The 12,508-nt window shown below is 47.1% G+C and overlaps 1 protein-coding gene across 1 annotated transcript in view; it reads right to left on the reverse strand.

Moving 5' to 3' along the window:
• Positions 1–9,163, reverse strand: part of LOC124045390 — a 103,325-nt gene extending 94,162 nt beyond the window's left edge. Inside the window, exon 1 of the mRNA XM_046364686.1 lies at positions 7,510–9,163. Within this exon, the coding sequence (XP_046220642.1) occupies positions 7,510–8,228 (719 nt within the window). The 5' untranslated portion in view covers positions 8,229–9,163. The remainder of the gene's footprint in view (positions 1–7,509) is intronic.
• Between the last annotated feature and the right edge of the window lie 3,345 nt (positions 9,164–12,508).

A 12,508-nucleotide genomic window follows, 5' to 3' on the forward strand; every position in this document is an offset into this window, starting at 1 on the left:
AGAGAGAGAGAGAGGGAGAAAGAGAGAGCAAGAGGGGAGAAAGAGAGAGAGAGAGATTTAGGGGAGAGAAGAGAGAGAGAGAGAGAAAGAGAGAGAGAGAGAGAGAGAGAGAGAGAGAGAGAGAGAGGGGAGAGAGAGAGAGAGTAGGGGAGAAAGAGAGAGAGAGAGAGAGAGAGAGAGAGCAAGAGAGGGGAGAGAGAGAGAGAGAGAGACAGAAACAGAGAGAGCAATGTTTCCCCTATATTAGTTAAGCAGCGGTGGCCCACGTATGTTTGTTTACAATGTGGAATGCGTGATTGGCCAGTCTGAAATCTGTATGTGTCATATTCCTATTAACTTCCAGAGTAGTGAGAACGACTTCATCATCAGCTTCATCACCATGCTACATCCTAACCGGCTGTGTTTCAGCCTGCGTGAACGGCAAGAGCACATGATACACACAAACATGAAATGACCCCTGCGAAATCGATAGAACACCACTCCACCCCCCCCCAAAAAAAAATATAACATTCAAAACGGGTGAATTTTTAAAGGGGGTTTGTATGACACTCTCCCCTGTGAGTGCTTCTGGGAAAACAACCATTCTAGAATATATTGGTTTCACCAAAGACAATGATTGGGATGGAGAAAATATTGGTTGAACAAGCAGTTTACCAGACCACTGTGGGACATGTGGTCAGAAGTAATGCACCAGATATGGAATAGGTGAGCATTTCATATGCAGCCTAAATATATCCTGTTATCGTCATCATCCAATCAGCTGGTGTGTCAGGCCACAATAACAAGGCCAGTGTCTGACCCAGACAAGAGCCAGGTCAGAGCCCCAGTAGGAGACAGAATGTACAGATCACTTTGTCAGAATTTACCATGCTGTTTGGGGTTTTAGGCTGGGTTTCTGTACAGCACTTTGAGATATCAGCTGATGTAAGACGGGCTTTATAAATACATTTGATTTGATTTATGGAAGACATAGACTCCCAGCAGAGGAAGGGAGAACTCCTTCTACCCGAGCAAAAACAAAGAATATTCATTTACAGAGGGTGTCTCGCATTGAAGAAGTGGAGTGTGTTTCAATTGCAGGTATGGGCCTCTCTTCCTCCTACCTTCTACCCCCCCCCTCCCCCCGCACCAACAGCAGCACACGATCTGCAACAGCATATGCACATCTCTCTCCTACACCTAGCCAACGGTCTTCCCTACTACAGACAGACAGCATCTCTCTCACACAGCAATACGTACAGACAGACAGCATCTCTCTCTACACGCTAGCCAACGGTCTTCCCTACGTACAGACAGACAGCATCTCTCCTACACCCTAGCCAACGGTCTTCCCTACGTACAGACAGCATCTCTCTCTTACACGCTACAACGGTCTTCCCATACAGACAGACAGCTCTCTCCTACCCCTAGCCAACGGTCTTCCCTACGTACAGACAGACAGCATCTCTCTCCTACACCCTAGCCAACGGTCTTCCCTACGTACAGACAGACAGCATCTCTCTCCTACACCCTAGCCAACGGTCTTCCCTACGTACAGACAGACAGCATCTCTCTCCTACACCCTAGCCGACGGTCTTCCCTACGTACAGACAGACAGCATCTCTCTCCTACACCCTAGCCAACGGTCTTCCCTACGTACAGACAGACAGCATCTCTCTCTTACACGCTAGCCAACGGTCTTCCCTACGTACAGACAGACAGCATCTCTCTCTTACACCCTAGCCAACGGTCTTCCCTACGTACAGACAGACAGCATCTCTCTCCTACACCCTAGCCAACGGTCTTCCCTACGTACAGACAGACAGCATCTCTCTCCTACACCCTAGCCAACGGTCTTCCCTACGTACAGACAGACAGCATCTCTCCTCCTACACGGTCTTCCCTAGCAGACAGACAGGTCTTACACCCTAGCCAACGGTCTTCCCTACGTACAGACAGACAGCATCTCTCTCTTACACGCTAGCCAACGGTCTTCCCTACGTACAGACAGACAGCATCTCTCTCTTACACCCTAGCCAACGGTCTTCCCTACGTACAGACAGACAGCATCTCTCTCACCCTACAACGGTCTTCCCTAGCCAACAGGTCTTCCCTACGTACAGACAGACAGCATCTCTCTCCTAGCCACAGTCTTCCCTACCTAGCCAACGGTCTTCCCTACGTACAGACAGACAGCATCTCTCCTCCTAGCCAACGGTCTTCCCTACGTACAGACAGACAGCATCTCTCTCCTACACCCTAGCCAACGGTCTTCCCTACGTACAGACAGACAGCATCTCTCCTCCTAGCCAACGGTCTTCCCTACGTACAGACAGACAGCATCTCTCTCCTACACCCTAGCCAACGGTCTTCCCTACGTACAGACAGACAGCATCTCTCTCCTACACCCTAGCCAACGGTCTTCCCTACGTACAGACAGACAGCATCTCTCTCTTACACGCTAGCCAACGGTCTTCCCTTACACCTAGCCAACGGTCTTCCCTACGTACAGACAGACAGCATCTCTCTACTACAGACAGACAGCATCTCTCTCTTACACGCTAGCCAACGGTCTTCCCTACGTACAGACAGACAGCATCTCTCTCCTAGCCAACACGTACAGACAGACCCTAGCCAACGGTCTTCCCTACGTACAGACAGACAGCATCTCTCTCCTACACAGCAACGGTCTTCCCTACTACAGACAGACAGCATCTCTCTCCTACACCCTAGCCAACGGTCTTACACGCTAGCCAACGGTCTTCCCTACGTACAGACAGACAGCATCTCTCTCCTACACCTAGCCAACGGTCTTCCCTACGTACAGACAGACAGCATCTCTCTTACACCCTAGCCAACGGTCTTCCCTACGTACAGACAGACAGCATCTCTCTCCTTAGCCAACGGTCTTCCCTACGTACAGACAGACAGCATCTCTCTCCTACACCCTAGCCAACGGTCTTCCCTACGTACAGACAGACAGCATCTCTCTCCTACACCCTAGCCAACGGTCTTCCCTACGTACAGACAGACAGCATCTCTCCTACACCCTAGCCAACGGTCTTCCCTACGTACAGACAGACAGAGCCAACGGTCTTCCCTACGTACAGACAGACAGCATCTCTCTCCTACACCCTAGCCAACGGTCTTCCCTACGTACAGACAGACAGCATCTCTCTCTTACACCCTAGCCAACGGTCTTCCCTACGTACAGACAGACAGCATCTCTCTCCTACACGCTAGCCAACGGTCTTCCCTACGTACAGACAGACAGCATCTCTCTGCTACACGCTAGCCAACGGTCTTCCCTACGTACAGACAGACAGCATCTCTCTCCTACACGCTAGCCAACGGTCTTCCCTACGTACAGACAGACAGCATCTCTCTCTTACACCCTAGCCAACGGTCTTCCCTACGTACAGACAGACAGCATCTCTCTCCTACACGCTAGCCAACGGTGTTCCCTACGTACAGACAGACGGCATCTTTTGGTTCCGGACTTTCTGTCGTGATGACAGCTTTGCACACTCTTGACACCTGAGTGGCGCAGTGGTCTAAGGCATCTTTGTGCTAGAAGCATCACTACAGACCATGATTCGATTCCAGGCTGTATCACAACTGGCCGTGTTTGGGAGTCCCATAGGGCAGCGCACAATTGGCCCAGTGTCGTCTGGGTTTGGCCGTCATTGTAAATAAGAATTAAAAAGGTATTTAGTCAGCCACCAATTGTTCAACTTCTCCTACTTAAAAAGATGAGAGAGGCCTGTAATTTTCATCATAGGTACACTTCAACTATGACAGACAAAATGAGAAACAAATCCTGAAAATCACATTGTAGGATTTTTAATGAATTTATTTGCAAATTATGATGGAAAATAAGTATTTGGTCAATAACAAAAGTTTATCTCAATACTTTGTTATATACCCTTTGTTGGCAATGACAGAGGTCAAACGTTTTCTGTAAGTCTTCACAAGGTTTTCACACACTGTTGCTGGTATTGTGGCCCATTCCTCCATGCAGATCTCCTCTAGAGCAGTGATGTTTTGGGGCTGTTGCTGGGCAACACGGACTTTCAACTCCCTCCAAAGATTTTCTATGGGGTTGAGATCTGGAGACTGGCTAGGCCACTCCAGGACCTTGAAATGCTTCTTACGAAGCCACTCCTTCGTTGCCCGGGCGGTGTGTTTGGGATCATTGTCATGCTGAAAGACCCAGCCACTGGCTTAAGCAGGGGGACACGTCTGGCACTGTAGGATTTGAGTCCCTGGCGGCGTAGTGTGTTACTGATGGTAGGCTTTGTTACTTTGGTCCCAGCACTCTGCAGGTCATTCACTAGGTCCCCCCGTGTGGTTCTGGGATTTTTGCTCACTGTTCTTGTGATCATTTTGACCCCACGGGGTGAGATCTTGCGTGGAGCCCCAGATCGAGGGAGATTATCAGTGGTCTTGTATGTCTTCCATTTCCTAATAATTGCTCCCACTGTTGATTTCTTCAAACCAAGCTGCTTACCTATTGCAGATTCAGTCTTCCCAGCCTGGTGCAGGTCTACAATTTTGTTTCTGGTGTCCTTTGACAGCTCTTTGGTCTTGGCCATAGTGGAGTTTGGAGTGTGACTGTTTGAGGTTGTGGAAAGGTGTCTTTTATACTGATAACAAGTCCAAACAGGTGCCATTAATACAGGTAACAAGTGGAGGACAGAGGAGCCTCTTAAAAAAGTAGTTACAGGTCTGTGAGAGCCAGAAATCTTGGTTGTTTGTAGGTGACCAAATACTTATTTTCCACCATAATTTGCAAATAAATTCATTTAAAATCCTACAATGTGATTTTCTGGATTTGTTTTCCCCTCATTTTGTCTGTCATAGTTGAAGTGTACCTATGATGAAAATTACAGGCCTCTCTCCCCCACCGTAGTGTGTGTAGGTCGCAATCCCATAATAAGTCAATACGGCTGGCTGGCTGTCTAGCCACAGAGAATTGGTAGGTAGTCATCTACCTTGCATACATTAGTTTTAGGTTGTTTTTCCCTGTTAAACTATTACGATTCCATATAGCTAGCTGATCATGAAATGTTTGTTTCTGTAGTTATCTTGTATCGTTTGTATTACCATTAGTTTGGCTGGCTGCAGATTGAGGCAGTAACGTTACAGGACATAGTTGTGCTAAGGTGACCGAGGCACATCTCTCATCTCCTCCTCCAGCCCTCTCACTTCATTTAAAAAAAACAAATCTGACGAATTGGACCAAGTGCTGAACGCGTGACAATATCAGCAAACCACAATGCATCACTTATAGTGACTGTGAAGACCCAAAAGAGATACCTACACTGACAAATAGCGCCACCTTTCATTGAGATCCTCCTCCGGATCTCGTCTGTGTATCGTCCGGATATTTATTGGTAGCGTACCAGGTTATATTGGCATGTTTCCCCAGGGTTGACAGTCCTTGCAGGCTGTGTCGTAAACCCATGTAGCTATGGATTATGGGGAGTAATGATATTTTAGCTAAGCCATTTAACTTGGGCAGCTTGCTCAACAACCGTGTAATGTGTGCGTGTTGGTGGCAGGGAAGTCGGGCGCAGGAGAACGAACTTGGTATAAACGGAGTCGTTTAAATAAGTGCTTCACAAAACTCTGAAAACCAAAATATACAAAATAATAAAAGTGGGTACAAAAACCCATCGCACATCAGAACATCAGAACATCAGAACATAACTTACACATCACATACAAACAAAAACATCACCGATAATGACATGATGGGGACCAGAGGGTTCAATACACAACGTGTAATTGATGGGATTGAAATCAGGTGTGATTACAAGACAAGACAAAACAAATGGAAAATGAAAAGAGGATCACCGATGGCTAGACTAGCTTAGACACTACTAAAGTTAGCTAGCTTAGACACTACTAAAGTTAGCTAGCTTAGACACTACTAAAGTTAGCTAGTTTAGACACTACTAAAGTTAGTTAGTTTAGACACTACTAAAGTTAGCTAGTTTAGACACTACTAAAGTTAGCTAGTTTAGACACTACTAAAGTTAGCTAGTTTAGACACTACTAAAGTTAGCTAGTTTAGACACTACTAAAGTTAGCTAGCTTAGACACTACTAAAGTTAGCTAGTTTAGACACTACTAAAGTTAGCTAGCTTAGACACTACTAAAGTTAGCTAGCTACTTTTGTTAACCAAATGTAAATGTAGCTAAATAACACAAAACACAAAAGGTTTAACAGTCCTAATTGCTTTACTGACAATAATGCAATATTAAACTAAATCAGATGTTCAGATCTCCAAATGTTTAACATATAGCTAACAATAGTTACAGAGGATAGTCGTGATCCAGCATAGATGAGCAGCCGACATGTTGATGATGCAATTTACTCTAAAAGGTCAAAGGTAATGCAGTAGCATTGGAGTGTGCAGTTCTTTTTAAATGTAAAATGTATGCGTTCTCCACACTCTCATCCTAATAAGAACGTGCTCAAGAGAATGCCTCAGTCTGCAGTAGTTTATGTGTCGGGGGGCAGTTTGTTATATCTGGAGTCTTTCTCCTGTCTTATCCGGTTTCCTGTGTGAATTTAAGTATGCTCTCTCTAATTCTCTTTTTTTTCTTTCTTTCTTTCTTTCTTTCTTTCTTTCTTTCTTCCTCTCTTTCTTTCTCTCTCTCGGATGACCTGAGCCCTAGGACCATGCCTCAGGACTACCTGGCATGATGACTCCTTGCTGTCCCCAGTCCGCCTGGCCGTGCTGCTGCTCCAGTTTCAACTGTTCTGCCTGCAGATATGGAACCCTGACCTGTTCACCGGACGTGCTACCTCTCCCAGACCTGCTGTTTTCAACTCTCTAGAGACACCAGGAGCGGTAGAGATACTCTTAATGATCGGCTATGAAAAGCCAACTGACATTTACCCCTGAGGTGCTGACTTACTGCACCCTCTACAACCACTGTGATTATTATTATCTGACCCTGCTGGTCATTTATGAACATTTGAACATCTTGGCCATGTTCTGTTATAAATCTCCACCCGCACAGCCAGAAGAGGACTGGCCACCCCTCATAGCCTGGTTCCTCTCTAGGTTTCTAATCTCCACCCGGCACAGCCAGAAGAGGACTGGCCACCCCTCATAGCCTGGTTCCTCTCTAGGTTTCTCTATAGGTTCTGGCCTTTCTAGGGAGTTTTTCCTAGCCACCATGCTTCTACACCTGCATTGCTTGCTGTTTGGGGTTCTAGGCTGGGTTTCTGTACAGCACTTTGAGATATCAGCTGATGTAAGAAGGGCTTTATAAATACATTTGATTGATTGTCCTCGAAGAACACACTCAGAGCATTGGAGTATGAAGTACGGTAGTATGTGGAGAGAAACACACACACACACACACACACACACACACACACACACACACACACACACACACACACACACACACACACACACACACACACACACACACACACACACACACACACACACACACACACACACACACACACACACACACACACTAAAAGGTAAGGTAATGACTCACTGTCTGTGGTTGGTGGGGTTTCCCAAGGTGGAGCTGTGAAGTCTCTCTTCCTCCATCCTCTCCAGTCTCTCCTTCTCCATCTCCACGAAGCTGGTGCCTGTTCCGGTCGAGATGGTTCGCGTCAGCCGTGTGTGGGGGGTCCGTTTGGGGGTCTGCGGTGTGCGAGGGGTCTGGGTGGTGACTGGGGTTCGTTTGGGGGTCTGCGGAGTGCGTGGAGTCTGGGTGGTGACTGGGGTTCGTTTGGGGGTCTGCGGAGTGCGGGGTGTCTGAGTGGTGACTGGAGTACGTTTGGGGGTTTGGGGCGTGTGAGGGGTACGGCGTGGGGTCTTGGGGGTTTGAGGTTTGCGTTGATCCCGTACAGGCACCGGGGGTGGGGTTGGAAAGGCTGTGGGGGTGGGGGTCTGTATGGCTGTAGTGTTGGTACTGGTACGATTATAAGGCTGGGTCTGAACAGGGCGGACTGGTACAGAGGGTATGGATGTTTTGGTGGCAGGTGGTGGCGGGGGGCAGGGTGGCGGTTCAGGGGGTAAAGGTCGCTGGCGGTCGAGGCGTAGGTCTTTATTCTCCTGGGCCAGCCGGTCTAATTGAACCTCCAGCTCATCGATACGGTGTTTCTGGGTCTCCAGGAGCTTCTGCTGGCTCTCTATAATGTTGTTGAGCTCCAGGAGGTACTCCACCGCCCGGTTAGGGCTCTCTGGGCTGCCCTGACTAGTGTCCATGCTGCTGGTCTGGTCCTGGTCTCAGTAACCTGACAGGTGATAGGCTGACTGGCTAGCGAAGGGACCAATCCCGAGCTGTGATTGGCTCACTGCTATGCCCTCCCCCCCACCGGAAGGAAGTGGGGGGGAGAGAGTCGACTTTAAAAAGGTCCCTCTAGAGGATCAAGATGTTTTAGTTCCTGGTTTTGCCCTGTCATCTGGTTGGTCCAATCAGGTCAGGTGATCTTGAAGGGGTCAGAGTCCCATCTTCTGAAATCATGTGAGACAAATCACTGAGTTATAAAGAAGTAGAAGAGTTGAGATTAACCGATGGTAGAGAGGCTGACAGACGAGGCCCTGTTCAAAGTGGATAGACGTCTTTCTATCTCGGATTGTAATAGCTCAACAGACAGGAGGGATGTATGAGGTCATGGAAGAGGTCTGAACTCTCTCACATTTATCCTTCCTGGTCCGTTTATTACACTTCTTGAATAGGATCAACTTTGAATCTACATCTATTCAAAAATAAGAAGGAAAAGAGCTTGACAGGTTTTGTCTGTTCTGTCACTGCTCAGTAGATAAATGATGATTTCTCCGTCTAGCTTTATATTCCTGAGTACTTGTTATATTATATGACAGTTTATCTCACAAATTGTAGAAGGTCAACAACGTCCTCTGCAATCCTCTGTTGGAAAAGAGCTCTTCTTTCTGTGTGTCATCCATTCCAAGAAAACGGCCAAAAAAGAAAGGAGGAAGAGGGGTTGGATCCCGAAAAGACAAATAAAGAGCAGTAAAAACACTCACACTGCGGTAAACCAAGTAGTTTACGCTTAGCAGGTGGGAGTGTCTACTCTGGGTGAATGTGTTCTAATAGCAGGTAGGAGTGTCTACTCTGGGTGAATGTGTTCTAATAGCAGGTAGGAGTGTCTACTCTGGGTGAATGTGTTCTAATAGCAGGTAGGAGTGTCTACTCTGGGTGAATGTGTTCTAATAGCAGGTGGGAGTGTCTACTCTGGGTGAATGTGTTCTAATAGCAGGTGGGAGTGTCTACTCTGGGTGAATGTGTTCTAATAGCAGGTAGGAGTGTCTACTCTGGGTGAATGTGTTCTAATAGCAGGTAGGAGTGTCTACTCTGGGTGAATGTGTTCTAATAGCAGGTAGGAGTGTCTACTCTGGGTGAATGTGTTCTAATAGCAGGTAGGAGTGTCTACTCTGGGTGAATGTGTTCTAATAGCAGGTAGGAGTGTCTACTCTGGGTGAATGTGTTCTAATAGCAGGTAGGGTGTCTACTCTGGGTGAATGTGTTCTAATAGCAGGTAGGAGTGTCTACTCTGGGTGAATGTGTTCTAATAGCAGGTGGGAGTGTCTACTCTGGGTGAATGTGTTCTAATAGCAGGTGGGAGTGTCTACTCTGGGTGAATGTGTTCTAATAGCAGGTAGGAGTGTCTACTCTGGGTGAATGTGTTCTAATAGCAGGTAGGAGTGTCTACTCTGGGTGAATGTGTTCTAATAGCAGGTAGGAGTGTCTACTCTGGGTGAATGTGTTCTAATAGCAGGTAGGAGTGTCTACTCTGGGTGAATGTGTTCTAATAGCAGGTAGGAGTGTCTACTCTGGGTGAATGTGTTCTAATAGCAGGTAGGAGTGTCTACTCTGGGTGAATGTGTTCTAATAGCAGGTAGGAGTGTCTACTCTGGGTGAATGTGTTCTAATAGCAGGTAGGAGTGTCTACTCTGGGTGAATGTGTTCTAATAGCAGGTAGGAGTGTCTACTCTGGGTGAATGTGTTCTAATAGCAGGTAGGAGTGTCTACTCTGGGTGAATGTGTTCTAATAGCAGGTAGGAGTGTCTACTCTGGGTGAATGTGTTCTAATAGCAGGTGGGAGTGTCTACTCTGGGTGAATGTGTTCTAATAGCAGGTGGGAGTGTCTACGCTGGGTGAATGTGTTCTAATAGCAGGTAGGAGTGTCTACTCTGGGTGAATGTGTTCTAATAGCAGGTAGGAGTGTCTACTCTGGGTGAATGTGTTCTAATAGCAGGTGGGAGTGTCTACGCTGGGTGAATGTGTTCTAATAGCAGGTAGGAGTGTCTACTCTGGGTGAATGTGTTCTAATAGCAGGTAGGAGTGTCTACTCTGGGTGAATGTGTTCTAATAGCAGGTAGGAGTGTCTACTCTGGGTGAATGTGTTCTAATAGCAGGTAGGAGTGTCGACTCTGGGTGAGTGTCTACTCTGGGTGAATGTGTTCTAATAGCAGGTGGGAGTGTCTACTCTGGGTGAATGTGTTCTAATAGCAGGTAGGAGTGTCTACTCTGGGTGAATGTGTTCTAATAGCAGGTAGGAGTGTCGACTCTGGGTGAGTGTCTACTCTGGGTGAATGTGTTCTAATAGCAGGTAGGAGTGTCGACTCTGGGTGAGTGTCTACTCTGGGTGAATGTGTTCTAACAGCAGGTAGGAGTGTCTACTCTGGGTGAATGTGTTCTAATAGCAGGTAGGAGTGTCGACTCTGGGTGAATGTGTGGAGTTCTGAATTCTGTTCTCTCTCTCTCTTTTTGTATATCTCTCACAATGTCTCTCTCGCCCTCTGTCTCTGAGGCTGAAACCGCTGCACTGTAAACTCTCCTCATGGGGTTTCAGCTCACCCCATAAATACTGGGAAGCTTCATCTGAAGTCTTTAGAGCAGGAAAAATCACTACTGATCATCATCTAGCTGCTCCACACTACCTAACCAGCAGCCTCCACTCTGCTCTCTTAAGACTGTCAGACTGCCTTCTCCTTACTGTCTTAAATGCTTGATATATTGTTTTGTGGTGTCATACCCATTCAGTAGATTGCAGCATTCTCTGCCTCCACACGTCTTCTTCGTCCCTGTCTTGTGCTGCAGGGTTGAAGGAGGATAAGAAGGAGCCTTGAGGAAATAATCATTGATCGTCTCTCGCTGTCTCCATATGCTCGAATAATCCCAATTTGTGTCGATTTGCTGAGGTCTAAACCGTTTGGTAAAATGACGTATTTTATATAGTGAGTGAATCCGCTCCTCTATGTTCCTTTTCTTCAGACGGTAGAGTGCAAGGTGGCCTGTTCTGTCTGGTGCATCGCGGCAACACCGATCCAGTCCCCAGCCCGGTACAGTGTCCCGTTATCACGTTATTGGTTTAGCTCTGAGGCACGCAGGCTGCCGTGGTGTTGAGAGATGGTATGGAACCGATCTGGGTTCTGAACACACACGGACAGACACACCGTCACGCAACCACCAATAAACACATCCTGGGATTTGCGCACTAATGTCTCCACAGCCCCACGCATTCACACGCTAATATGTCAAAATAAGACGCATAGCTGGCTCGGTTAAAGGGTCGTTTTTACGCATTTCAATGATGGCAGACTCCCGACGTGTCGCGTCTCACTCGCAGCAAATATGACAAGCACACTATGAAACACGAGTCTCAGATTCAACAATTTCATAAATTAGCCTAAAAAGATAAGGGGTTCCATATATGTCCCCTTATATCTCCATCTCGTAGTGGTGACGTTTATTGCAGTATAATATTTCCTGAAGGTAGAATTTTAAATCCAAATCTGTCTGGCTGTGGTCCTGATGCTGACAGAATGAGCGGCGGGGTGATTAGTCGGTCCATCCCCCGCGGTCCCCGTTCAGCATCGCGTATCCACTGCACCTGCCGCCCCCCTCCGCCATTCTGAAGCACCGCAGAGTGGCCAATACACACTGCAGCTCCTCTCAGATCCTCTCACAAAGAGGAGGATGTGGAGGAGGGGGTAGGAGGCGCGGGGTGCATGTGGTGGCTCGGTTTATGCAAGTGAGTCAGACGAGATATATTGCCACGTTCACATCAACTGGGAAATCAGAACTCGGAAATCTTCGACGACTCTGTGCATCCATAACAACTGGGAACTCTATTTTTTTTTACGAGCTCCAACGAGGAAAAACATATTTTGAACGGTAATCCAACTCGGAATTCCAAGTCGAAAAATCGGGCATATTTCTAGAGCTCCAACTTTCACACCTGAAGATAACTGACATCATGATCTGTCCTTGTTTTTATCCGAATTTCCAGTTGTCTTCAAAACCCCATTGTGTTCACATGGTAGTTGGAAGTAGGAAACGCTGACATTTCCGATCTGCTTACTGGTTGTAGTTTTACACATTCCGCTTTTAACCAGATAGCAAGTCAGAGAATCCGAGTTCCGACTATCACTTGAACGTTGCATTAGTTGTTGCTTTCTCTCCAAACTCTCTGACGTTAGAGCTTACATGTAGTGATGACAGTGGCGAGTAAAACTGA

Source organism: Oncorhynchus gorbuscha, linkage group LG10, assembly GCF_021184085.1.
Source record: "Oncorhynchus gorbuscha isolate QuinsamMale2020 ecotype Even-year linkage group LG10, OgorEven_v1.0, whole genome shotgun sequence".
NCBI classification, from domain to species: Eukaryota; Metazoa; Chordata; class Actinopteri; order Salmoniformes; family Salmonidae; genus Oncorhynchus; species Oncorhynchus gorbuscha.